The following is a 12,010-nucleotide window of genomic DNA, read 5'->3' as shown; positions in this document are numbered from 1 at the left end:
GGATCTTTCACACTTGTTTTGACTTTTCCTTTTATATTCTCTTTCAAATGCAATTCCTTAATTTTTTAATCAACTTTTAAGCATTTTAAGCATTATTTCCATGAACGATTACATTTTTTTTCTCGTTCGTACGAATATTTAAAAAGCGAAATCTTGGACATTTTGGGTGTAATTGTTGCATAACGTTTGACACGCACTCGCCATATTCGGTCGTGATATTTTCCAGCGCTTTCTGCTGTGTGAGAAATATTTTACAATTCTTTTTACCGAAACTGTTCTGTATTTTGCTTTGCAAATATTTGTACGAAAAGTCAAAATGATCTGTTGCTGAAAAATCGAACTTCTTATTTAAAATGCTTGGAAGTTGATTGGAATAAAACAAAAAGAAATGCATACTATTGAGGACATAATAAAAAATATTTGAAAAATAAATTCCCGGAACAGCGCATAAGTGATCCAAAAATTTTTCAACGCATTAATAATGAATAAAACAATAAAGACAGTTCTAAATCTATACCTATTTTGTTACTAAAGGTGAGTTAAAGAGGAACGATGGTTTGTGAAGGCATGAAACTCCTCGTGAAAATATTTGAACTAATTAATTTGGAAACTCATCAAAAAAGAAATTTAGTTTTCTTCCTACCCTCATTTTTTTTAAATATGTGTAAAAAAAATAATAAAAGTGAAAAGTAAATGATATTAAAATAAAAATAATTTTTAAAACATTTGTCAATTTCAAAAATTTTCTGTTTTGGAAATTTGGCTTTTGAAAAAAATTTTTGAGTGGTAGGGTTATCCGAGATTCATTGCTAAGAAATACATTCGAATTAATAATAAAAATTTTAGATTAGTGAAACTGCCCAAAGTATTAAAATTAAAGAAAAGATCACTGCGAAATATTGTGAAAGTAAAAAAATGTTAAGATCTTGAGAACTGAAGTCAAAACTACTAAACAATCTTTCTTTACGCTAACAAAGATTGCTCCAGTCTGAAAATGGGTGGGAGTGGATTAATGAAAAGACAGTAGGAAAATTTCAAAGGCGAATTAGAAATTAAGCTTGTGACAATTTGTCAGATACTATATGAATGTCGAAAGGATTGAGAAATTTCGCTCTGGAATTTAAATTATGTTTCTAAAAAAACGAAGAAAAAAAGAGCATGAAGTTGTCATCCCATAATCTCACTTTGTATCAGCTTAGAATCAACTCTCACCTACACTCTGTTAAAGTATGTGTTGGCGCTAATCCTCAAACGCCTACGTCGACGCGCAAAATTGATGTGTGAGCCATGACCTATGGTTTAGTTTACGTTCGAGCAACTTCAAAGCAGACTTTGACATCTTTGAAAAATTTTTGAATATATTTTTATCTATTTTACTAACGGGACAGAGTTTTCACATAACACAGGTATGTGAGAATAAGTTTGTCGTGCAGATCTGCCAGTTTTTAAATTTTCCAGGGTGGAGGTGTCAAAGGGGGGAATTCTACTCAAAATATGTATCAAAAAACAACAAAAAGCACGCCCACTTGTGTGCAAATACAATTATTTCGCAAAGCCGGGGAGGGCGAAGCAATGGCCTCCTCCTGACCCTTCTAAACGACGGGCTTGGTGTCACGTGTTTTAACTTTTGATGCTCGATTTATGTGTTTTCAACGCTGACTCCAAAAATGACCTTTTTATTTCTTTCATCGGGATAGGAGTTTTCAGAACCACAAATTTCAAAATTTGGAGAAAACTGTCATACTCGTATTTGTCTTTGCTCTAACTGCAGTTTAATGCAAGTTTCAGAATCAGCATGATGAAATAAGAGATTTCAGTTTTTAATACAGTTCGTAGGATTGTATATTTTCATTTTAAAAACACGGAGTAATATACGCGTTTCTGTATCTAACTTCGATTCTAACTTTATGTATGTAATTTCCATTTATCCGCCATTTTAAAGTGATTGAGATTAACCCCTGAAAGGATTGAAGATAAGTAATTTTCAGCAAAGTTTTAATGTGTGAGTGTTATCAAAAAATAATGCATTTATACTCATGACATTAATTCTGATTATAATCATGGCGTAAGATGCAAGTTATAAAGAAAGAAATCAGTTATACACAGATACAAACTCAAATTTAATTTGGTTGATACGTGTATGTTTAAAGGAAAATTTTCAAAGAAATGTCGTATCAAAGTTATGATGAAGCATTTTTAATAAACATTTTAACGAAGCAAAGCCCTGAATATACTTATACTCAAAACTAAAGAATTGGAATTATGTACCACACATTATTTACATATCTGATTCTGATTATAATAATATACTTTAATAGTCTTCACAACCCAAAATCTAAATTCTCAATTAAAGATTTTAAGCTGATCTTAATACCCAACTCAATTTATGAGGTTCGAATTACAGGATGTTAGATTTTTCTTCCGCCAGCTTCTAAAAACTAGCAATAAACAGCAAGAACCAAGACGCAACGAGTTATGGTTCGAACTTATTTTAGATATGACTCAGTCTCATTTATTCAAACTCATTTGGTTCAACTTTATTGGTGCAAAATGTGTTCCCATTTGACGAGAGATTTTAAGAACGGATAAATCTTGACTCCAAGAATTTAAATTTCAGTGGTATTACCAATAGTTTTTCAAAAAAGCAAGGTAACTGGTTTACCTATTTGCCTTTCGGTAATTGGTGCGCTCATGTCAAAAGCTTTAAAAAGGCGGATAAATGTTAGATAAAAAGGTTACGGTCTGAATCAAATGTGTATAACTATTCAAAGGTCCACTTATGTGAGGCGGAAGGGATACCCGAGCTAGTAGACGTCCCTTGTTACGGCAACAAGACCCTGGTAGCTGTCAAAACTCTCAGGAAAAGTTCATCAGAGCAAGCTAGGAGTGATTTTTACAAAGAAGTCAAGATTCTATCGAGGCTAAGGGACCCAAACATCGTGCATGTGCTAGGAGTGTGTACGAGGGACGACCCTTTGTGCATGGTGGTTGAGTACATGGAACATGGTGACCTGAACCAATTTTTGCAGCAGCACGTGCCTGAAAACACAATGACCTCTCCTTTCAAGTCGAACCCGAACAAAGTGCTCAGGTAGGTTTGCTAAGCCAAGGCCACTCTTGATTCGCTTACGCTTGCCGTAACAATCACTGAAATTCATGGCAACAAAGATTGCGCTTCAGGCATTCCCTGTTTTTCATTCTTACAATCAAAATGTCCATTGACTGGGGGATGCACAGGATTGAGTTCAGCGCCTCTTGCAGTCAAAATGGTTGACAGTCAAGGCCCGTAAGAATCAAGTGCGGCCATGGTTAGGCATTTGAATCAAGTAAAAGGTACATGATTACTAACAAAACTAACAACTTCCAAAACGAAATATGTCTTTTGAAAATGCTGCTTTCAACGCTTAGCTTAGTTTAGTGAAAAATGGCTGCTTTAAATGCGACATTTCTTTGAAAGTTTTTTTTTTTTTAATGAAATACTCCATCCGTACCAACTTCGTTGCTACATTTGAATACCTTTGTACTAATTATTGATACTGCTGATTTGATAATTTTTCGTTTGTATATTCTTTAGAGATTTCATGATACTATGCTTTCAATTAACAACATTTACTTTCAAATTATTCCCCTCTAATAAATCAGTATCAAATTTGTTTCAAATATCTAAAGATTACTCACTCGTTTGCCACGCCCCATTTTCTCAGGACTCTACCACCAGTATACTAGAAAGATTAGTATGCTTTTTATTCACAATTCATTTTTAAGAGGATAGTTTTTCGCGATTACTGATAGGGGGTAAAGTCCTTATAGAATGGAGCGTGGCTTAATGGTGTGCGAACTTTATATTTTTTGAACTAAATTAGGATTTATTTAAGGAGGGAAGAGAGAATGCTGGGTAGACAAATGTTGACTGATTGCATAGCACTATGAAATCTCTGAAAAATGTTTAAATAAAATTATCAGTTTCAATATTTAATACAAAATTGTTCAAATGTTACAACTAATTTGTGACAAAATTTCCGACCAGCGGAAAGAGTGTTTGATTATAGTAAGAGAAAAAAAATGTCTTTTTATCCACAAGCTCACTTCTTTTGCATTGAAAAAGGAGCTCCTTGCAAGTCCGAAAACGTGTATGCAGTTTTCCAGCAAATTTATGCCTAATTATGTTGTTTTATATTCTTTTACCATCGAAATGGTTCAAATGTAAGATATACATTTTAAGGTTGCAATTAATAAATTTAGGTCTACCTTAAGGAAATTATCCTTCATTTGATAATATGTACTAAAAGTTGCGTTACCTGGAAAAATTTAGTGTTTCGAATATTTCGTCAATCTATTTTAGTGCATTAAATGCACAGTTCAAGAGTCATTTCAAAACGTAGTATCAAATATAAACATATGCTTAAAATTACATTGACTGCACTTTCAGTAAACTGCATCGCAACTTGAAATCACAATAGATTTATTGAAAAAGAAAATGTTTTTTTAACTTTGCTGGTGTTTCCTGTCAAACATTTAAACAAATATTTTTCCTGCTTTGATTTTTTTTTTTTTTTTTTTTTTTTTTTTTTTTTTTTTTGTATATGCAATCAAAAAGCACGTTGAACAGAAAGTAAGAGATTCGGGAAGAGGGAAAAAAGATGGTTTAGTCCACCATCATCCAGAAATGTCCCCTTAAAGGAACGGAAGGCAGTGCAGGGTACAAAAAAAAACCAACCTGTTTCATGTCCATTTCCCCTTGAGTGTCATACAGAAGACAGGTGGATCAATTGCTAAGTCGACTCTGGAAGTGTTTTTGAAGGCAGTCATGTCTAGAAAAGTTGCAAAAGCATTGCTGCACACATCTCTGGACAGTCTCGGGTACATTATGGACATAGACGTACAAGGCTTCCTTGCTGCATCAACCGGTAGAAATATGCACTAGAGGGTCTGCTTGACTTGACGAAGGAAGCGCCCCCCCCCCCCTTCTCTGCCAAGATATCAGCAGTCTGCTTCCCCTCGATTCCGAAGTGGGTCGTAATCCACAGTAAGACAATTGTTTTATCATTTCATGAGAACCGTTTCATAAGGTTAATGTTGTCTTCGATGTCTTTCTTTAGATACAGTAGAACAGTAAGAATCAATAGTCTAAAGAACTGCTCTCAAACGTGGCAGTGTCTCTTACTTAAAAAATCGTTCAAAGCTGTTCTAAAGTTTTACAAAAAAAAAAGCAGTCTGATAGCTGAAATTTCACTATTAAAATCTGACATAAAAGCACCTAGAGTAGACTAAAATTAGAGTTACTCAAAGTGGTCACAAGCTCTAACGTTGTGAGAAAATAATGGTAGAAACCATTCAAAGTAGTTTTTTTGACACTGCCACTTTAACACAGTATTGCATAATTTAACCTTCAAATTTCTGTGTTCAAGCATAAGTTCGCCAGCTTTCAAATTTTCGTTCAATTACGAGCAGGTGACAGGTACACGTAATAGAGTAAGAAATTGGAAATTCTTTTCAGAACAATTGCACGAGTCGGGAGCCAAATACACTATTTCTTCTATTCACAACTCATTAAACTTGACACACCATCAATTATTGTCTAAAGTAAATGAATTTCAAATTTGTCGAAATAATTTATCAATTGAAAGCACCTATTTATAAAATATTAGCTTTTTTTTCACTATTGTACTTGTTCTTCAAATTATCTTTAACCTCATATGGAATGATGGATGGACATCACATGTGTCGTTCGATATCCTGGCTCATTCCAATATCAAAAGAAAGCACCCATTTGTGCAATTATTTTTGACCATTGGTACTTCGCATATGCTATACAAATGATATCCCCCCCCCCCGCGTTTCACCGGCACGAAATTTTCACCCCCACCCCCTGTTTTTCAGTTTCAACCATATCTTTTGATATAGTTTAGAGGGGGAGGAAATTTTATTTGTCAGCGAAACTGGTGGTAAACTATAGAAGTGATTAAACGTATAGTTGGGGAAAACTACGCTAAGAAACATTGTGAAGGCTACGCTGATCATTAAGCTATAATAAGTCTACTATATATTACACATATGACGCTGATCCTGATTATAGCCCTACAACGCTTCCAGGTTAGGTTTACCACAATTATAATGTAGTGATGGAATAAGGCATCCTGTGTCATCCTATTTCGCTGGCTCATTTAAATATTTTTAAAAAAATCTGTCCATGTATCATATCATCAATGAATGAATGAATATATAAATATGAGCAAACGGCTCCATTCACTGATTTATTCATTTACTGATTGATCAATCAACGTTTCATTTCGATTACCTTTCCACTCGTTTTTATTTTTGTTTTCAACCTGCCCGATTTTACATTTCTTTTACTCAACCTGACTATAAAAATTGTACAACGTGGTGTTTTAGTGATTTTACTGTGTATTTGCGTTTGATTTTTCCGTCCTTTTTGCAATTTCAGCTATGGCAGTCTGATTTTTATGGCAACACAGATAGCTTCCGGCATGAAATACCTGGAGTCTCTGAACTTTGTACACCGGGACTTGGCGACGCGCAACTGCCTGGTGGGCAGGGGATATACCATCAAAATAGCAGACTTCGGCATGAGCCGAGACCTGTACTCGGGAGACTACTACAGGATAGAAGGCCGAGCTATGCTGCCAATTAGGTGGATGGCCTGGGAAAGCATTCTTCTGGTAAGTCCTGAACACGACTTGTACGAATGCCATGTAGACAAGCTGGCTAATGGGGTTCAATCTTCAGCATGACCCCCCCCCCCCTGAAACTAAAATGATAGCCTGCATCCGCCCCTGGGGACGGTAATGATTTTCAATTTTCAAAAGGTAAATTACAATGTAAACACAGGGTATGCAGGCAAATGATGTTTGTCAGAAGAGGATCGAGTAACTTGTTTCTAAAGAGAACGCTATATATTCAAAAGTATTGCACGAACAATGATGAAAAGTATATGATATTAACCACAAACTCTTCAAGATTCGGAATTGTGGTTAACGAAGTGGTAATACGAGTACAGTATTTTTTTAGTAAATAGTGATAAAACAAAAATAGAGTAGAGGATTTTTTTTTTTTTGTGTGTGTGTGTGTGTGTGTGTATTACGTCGTGGTAGCGTCCTGCACCGTCCTGGTTAAGTCACTACTGTCATATGGATACAATCCTAGAGTTTATCTATGCTCTAGGAGTCGGAATACATAAAGGTTATTAAAGTGTCCCCGAAGCACTGTAAGACATATGAACATCACACATATTGCAACACAAAAAAAAAAAACTTTTGTTTTGCCGCTATTTTAAAAATACTGCATTCGCATTGCCACCAGGTTAGCACTCCAAATCTTAATGAGTTTGTGGTTATTTTAATGTATTTCTCATCGTTGTACGTGCTATACGTTTGGATATATAGCGTTTTGAAAACGAATGAATCACTTGTAGTAAATCTGTATTTTTCTGATGACTTCCAAATAGTAAGTATCGTTTCACTTCAAAGAGATTTCAATCGCGTTTACAAATGTAAACGTCATTTTTTTTTCACCCTGTGTTCTCTGCTTGCCTTCCAAAATATCTTGAGAGTTCATTACAGCATTTGCCTTTTAAGTTCTTCGTGGTTTTTTGTTTTTCGGTTCTTAGTGTGCGTCGCAAGTGATTTTTGAGGATGCTTGAGTTATAAATCTGGTTTATTTTCAATGTTATCAGGAAAGTATCCATTTGGAAAATCTATTGCTTAGATACCTCAAAAACATCAAAATTCCAACTTGACAATTTTTGCTAAATTCGAGGCATTTTTCCAAAATTAAATATCAACAGCGGACTTGTGTATTTTTTACAAAATATTGCTCGATATAAAATGTTCAAAGAACGTGTACAATTTCAGACACATTCGTGTCATTTCTTGAATTGACAATTGGCGATCAAGTCGCAATCGATATCATGGAAGCAATTTTTATGACACCAAGAATTATTTCTTTTGAATTTTGAAACGTAATTTATTATGAAATCTACCATATCTATGATTATTGATTTATTGTTTTGAAGCGAAAAAAGCGAGGTTTGGGATCTTATTTCCTCGTCAAATCTTGGCGGAACTCTCACGCTCTTTGCAAACAATGTTCCGGCTGCACGGAAACAAATTGATGCAACCCGTATCAAGTGTAGTAGCACTCATAATAATGAAAGGCGTGTGTGGCCACTGTGTTTCTATTGATCCGCGGATCACCCATTTCGAAAAAACGTCGGTTGCCCGAACACCATTGATATCCGGAATGGTGACATCTGGGCGTTCCTATCACGACCGATTCATATTTTAATAGATGTTTTCTTGCGTGCATTGTCAAGTTCAGAAAATGAAATATGGCTGGCTTCGATTATCGTGTATCTTCCTCCTTTTTTTTTGGCAATATGTTAGTCCATTGATTTACTTATATTTTACTCAAACCTTTGATTTGATCCTGTTGTACTGCCTTTCAAAGTAAAAAACGTTATTTTTTAGTTTTGTTCTTTTAGATATGAAATAATATTTTTTTAAGGCTATGATAAAAATCAAATGATCGATTTTTTTCTTTGTATTAAAGCATCTGATGTCATGATTAACCTAAATTTTAATCCTGAAATCGGTCGTTTCAGTCCAAACACGTCAAACAATATTTTAAAAAGTTCTGCAAAGCTTAATAATGTATGGCAAGTTTAAGTAAAAACTGCCGTTTTAAGGTATCGGTAAAAGCAGATATGGTTAAAAGCTGAAGGAAAACTTTGTCCTTACTCTCAGACATTTAATCAGTCAGCAACAAATTTAATTCTTTTTAATCTTAGCCATTCATTTCAAGTTGAGAAACATTGCAATCATACACTTCGGTAATTTTATTATCGGTTCAACAAAACAAAACAAAAAGGGGGGGAATGTCGCAGTTTCATGTCACATTTGATGAAGTATAAAAAAAATTTCGAAGCATCGAGGAGAATTTTTAAACAGCGATTTTAGACTAATACGAGTTCAAACTGAAGCGAAAAAAAATTGATATTAATCAAAATCATCAATGAGACACCTTTTAAAGTGACTGAACTCTCATCTAAGTTAATCGGAAATAAACGTATCCATAAACTTACAGCCTTGTTCTAAAGTTGGTCATTCAGTATCCACTTCAAAGTTGGTGGCATTTTTAAATCACAGAACTTTTATGTGCCAGTCAGTTAAAAAAGAACATTCCATGGAAATAACCGTGACTTCTTTTCCATAAGGTTACGTGAATTAATTAAACACTCTTGTTCTAGTTAAGTACCATTAATAGTTACGCCCATCTGAATTCATGAAGATCAGTCAAATAACTTCTTCTCAATCTAGGCGTAGATAATGACTTTAGGGAAAAAGTCAGTTAAGCATTGGTTTCCTAGGAGGGAATCGCCGACATTCGGCGTCGCTTCTCGCCGAGAGGAAAACTTGATTCTTCTGCACATGCGCGCCAGAGCAAAATCGGCGTTGTGGAGTGGCACGCCGGAATCACTTGACTTTGATTTCAGCGTCACGCCGAGCAGCGACGTCAAAGCTCGGTGATTTCGCTTCTTTCGAACCAGGGCTTTACATTCATAGAATACCCTTCGAAACTTATCACAGAGTAAAACTTTGTGTTGCATAAATGCGGTCAATTTTGAAGGGGAAACTTAAAGACCAAGTTTAAAATAAGGCTGAAAGTTGATTCCGAGTAACATGTCTATAAAAAAAAACACGATAGAAAGTAAGCGATCGCTGCGGAAAAGGGACTACATACCTCGCTCGAAGCACTATTTTTAGAAGATCCTAGATTCTAAGGAAAGCCTTTGAAATTTAATTACATTTTATAGAAGTAAAGTCTATTCGCAACTCCAATAAACTATAGAGAGCACTGTAGCCATTGTCTAATGGCGGATGAAAAAGGTAAAATAAACAAATGCCGTAACTTATAACTTGCTTTGACGCTTTGTGAATGGCAGTAATTTTTCATCCTGTTTGCGGGAAGCTTTCGTCTATGTTTCTGAAATTACATTACACCACAAACTGTCTGAAGCCTGTAATTTACCACAAAGAAAGCACGTGGAATGGAATGTTTTACCTTTTTTGGTAGTATTGTTAACCACCGCAAAGTAGCGTCTTCGAGCTCTGAAGTTGCGAATGTTCTTCGTTAAGTTCGTGCAACGAAAAAAGAAACGAGCATTTTTGTAACTTTTTGTAGGGTGCTTTTTGCAACAAATCATAAATCTATTAAAATGAAATTGCCCTGAATAAAATGTATTTGCAAAACAAAATTGAGCTGTTATTTTCTTTGTACATGGTGTTCCGTTTTAACCTGTAAGACCTCTATTTTCCCAACCGTTAGTCCTAAATGTACGAGTATACTTCCAATTGCAAAAATATTCAAAATCAGATGAAGATGAAGAGTTAAAGTATTGAAAGTTTGAAGTGAAAATAAATAAGTCAAAATATACAAAATTTAACTTTTTATACGGACCCTAGCTCCCTTAACTTACATTTAGGGAAATAATCTCGATTGAAAGATATTACTAACACAAAAAATTTGACATTTGTGCGACCAAAACTCAAGGAGATATTCCTGTTTAAAGTTTTAAGGGACCATACGGAAGATGAGATTGGAACTTATCGCTCTTTCAGAAAAATGACAGGTCGTAGAAGTAAAAAACAAGGTATTTATATTTTTCATTGCTATTCAAAAATAAATGCAAATGTTATGGTTTGATGCGAAAGAACACACTACAAAACCTCGAATAATTTGAGAAACTACGCTCTATGCACACATATCATTTTAAGCACTTGTTAACCGATATATTTTCCCCCAACGGGTGTTATTGACGGCGAGTGAAAAGTGGTTTAAGTCACAAAAATATTGCGTTTCATATCTCGGTGAATATTGATTGTACTAATCTCAAACTTTATATGTTGGAATTATTTGTCAATGGAGATTATTTCCCTAAGCATAAGTTAGGGGACCTGGGGTCCGTATAAAAAGTTAAACTCATTTTTAGTTTGACTCATTTTTAATTTTCACTGCAAACTTTCAATATCTTAACCTTGCATCTGATTTGAACATTTTTGCAATTAGAAGTATACATCTAGGACTAACGGTTGCGAAAATAAAGGTCTTTCAGCTTTAAACGGAACACCCTGTATAGGTGGTTAGTTATTGTTTGAAAGCATTCATTTTGTCTCTTTCAGGGAAAGTTCACCACCAAGAGCGACGTGTGGTCGTTTGCTGTGACCATGTGGGAGATTCTGACTTTCGCTAGGCAGCAACCGTTTGCCGACCAAATCGATGACAAAGTCATCGAAAACGTGAGCCATTTTTACCACAATGACGGACTCCAAGTGTACCTACCCCAACCACCTGCATGCCCCAAAGAGATCTACGATCTCATGAAGGAGTGTTGGCAGCGGAACGAACACGACAGACCCCATTTCAGAGAGATCCATCTGTTCCTACAGAGAAAGAATCTCGGCTATGCCCCTCATGTGTGAAAACTCTTCTTTGATTGGTTCTTGGTGTGATCCGTCTTCGCTTCTGTAGACACTGCAGAAGACTTCTACCCTGATCTGGACATCGAGTTTCTTTTTCTTTTCGTGAGAGCTTAACAGCTGGACAGGCCCAGTGAAACTTATCACAGCATTTCTTATCGTATGACGAGTTTTTTTCCTCAGCCAAATGTGCTACAAAGCATGATCATTTGTTTAAATATTTGATGTAAGATTTATCAACTTGCATGATTTTATCCATCATTTTCAAACTTCAGTGTCTGTTTTTTCTGCATCAATTTTAACCCCTTCAATGCGCAAGCCAAGGTTTTAGATTTGATTCTTGTTTAATGAATTTCAGTCCTAATTTTCGAAATTCATGGTATTCAATGTTACGATTTTTATCAAAGAAAGATAAGATTGTGCTAGTGCTAACTTCCTGTGAAGAGAAACGTGCAACCATTACTGTTGTGTGTTGAGTGATCCATGATGCAACGCCCCTTTTTCAAATGTCACCG

General features: G+C 35.2%; 1 protein-coding gene across 1 annotated transcript in view; it reads left to right on the top strand.

Moving 5' to 3' along the window:
* The window catches only part of LOC129225020 (discoidin domain-containing receptor 2-like), a 141,596-nt gene extending 129,811 nt beyond the window's left edge, over positions 1–11,785 (top strand). Inside the window, exons 11-13 of the mRNA XM_054859567.1 lie at positions 2,772–3,091; positions 6,446–6,680; positions 11,199–11,785. Of these exons, the coding sequence (XP_054715542.1) occupies positions 2,772–3,091; positions 6,446–6,680; positions 11,199–11,498 (855 nt within the window). The 3' untranslated portion in view covers positions 11,499–11,785. The remainder of the gene's footprint in view (positions 1–2,771; positions 3,092–6,445; positions 6,681–11,198) is intronic.
* The last annotated feature ends 225 nt before the right edge of the window (positions 11,786–12,010 follow it).

Source organism: Uloborus diversus, chromosome 6 (genome assembly GCF_026930045.1).
Source record: "Uloborus diversus isolate 005 chromosome 6, Udiv.v.3.1, whole genome shotgun sequence".
Taxonomy (NCBI): domain Eukaryota; kingdom Metazoa; phylum Arthropoda; class Arachnida; order Araneae; family Uloboridae; genus Uloborus; species Uloborus diversus.
Note: the sequence above shows the minus strand (reverse complement) of the source record. Positions and strands in the feature narration are given on the sequence as shown.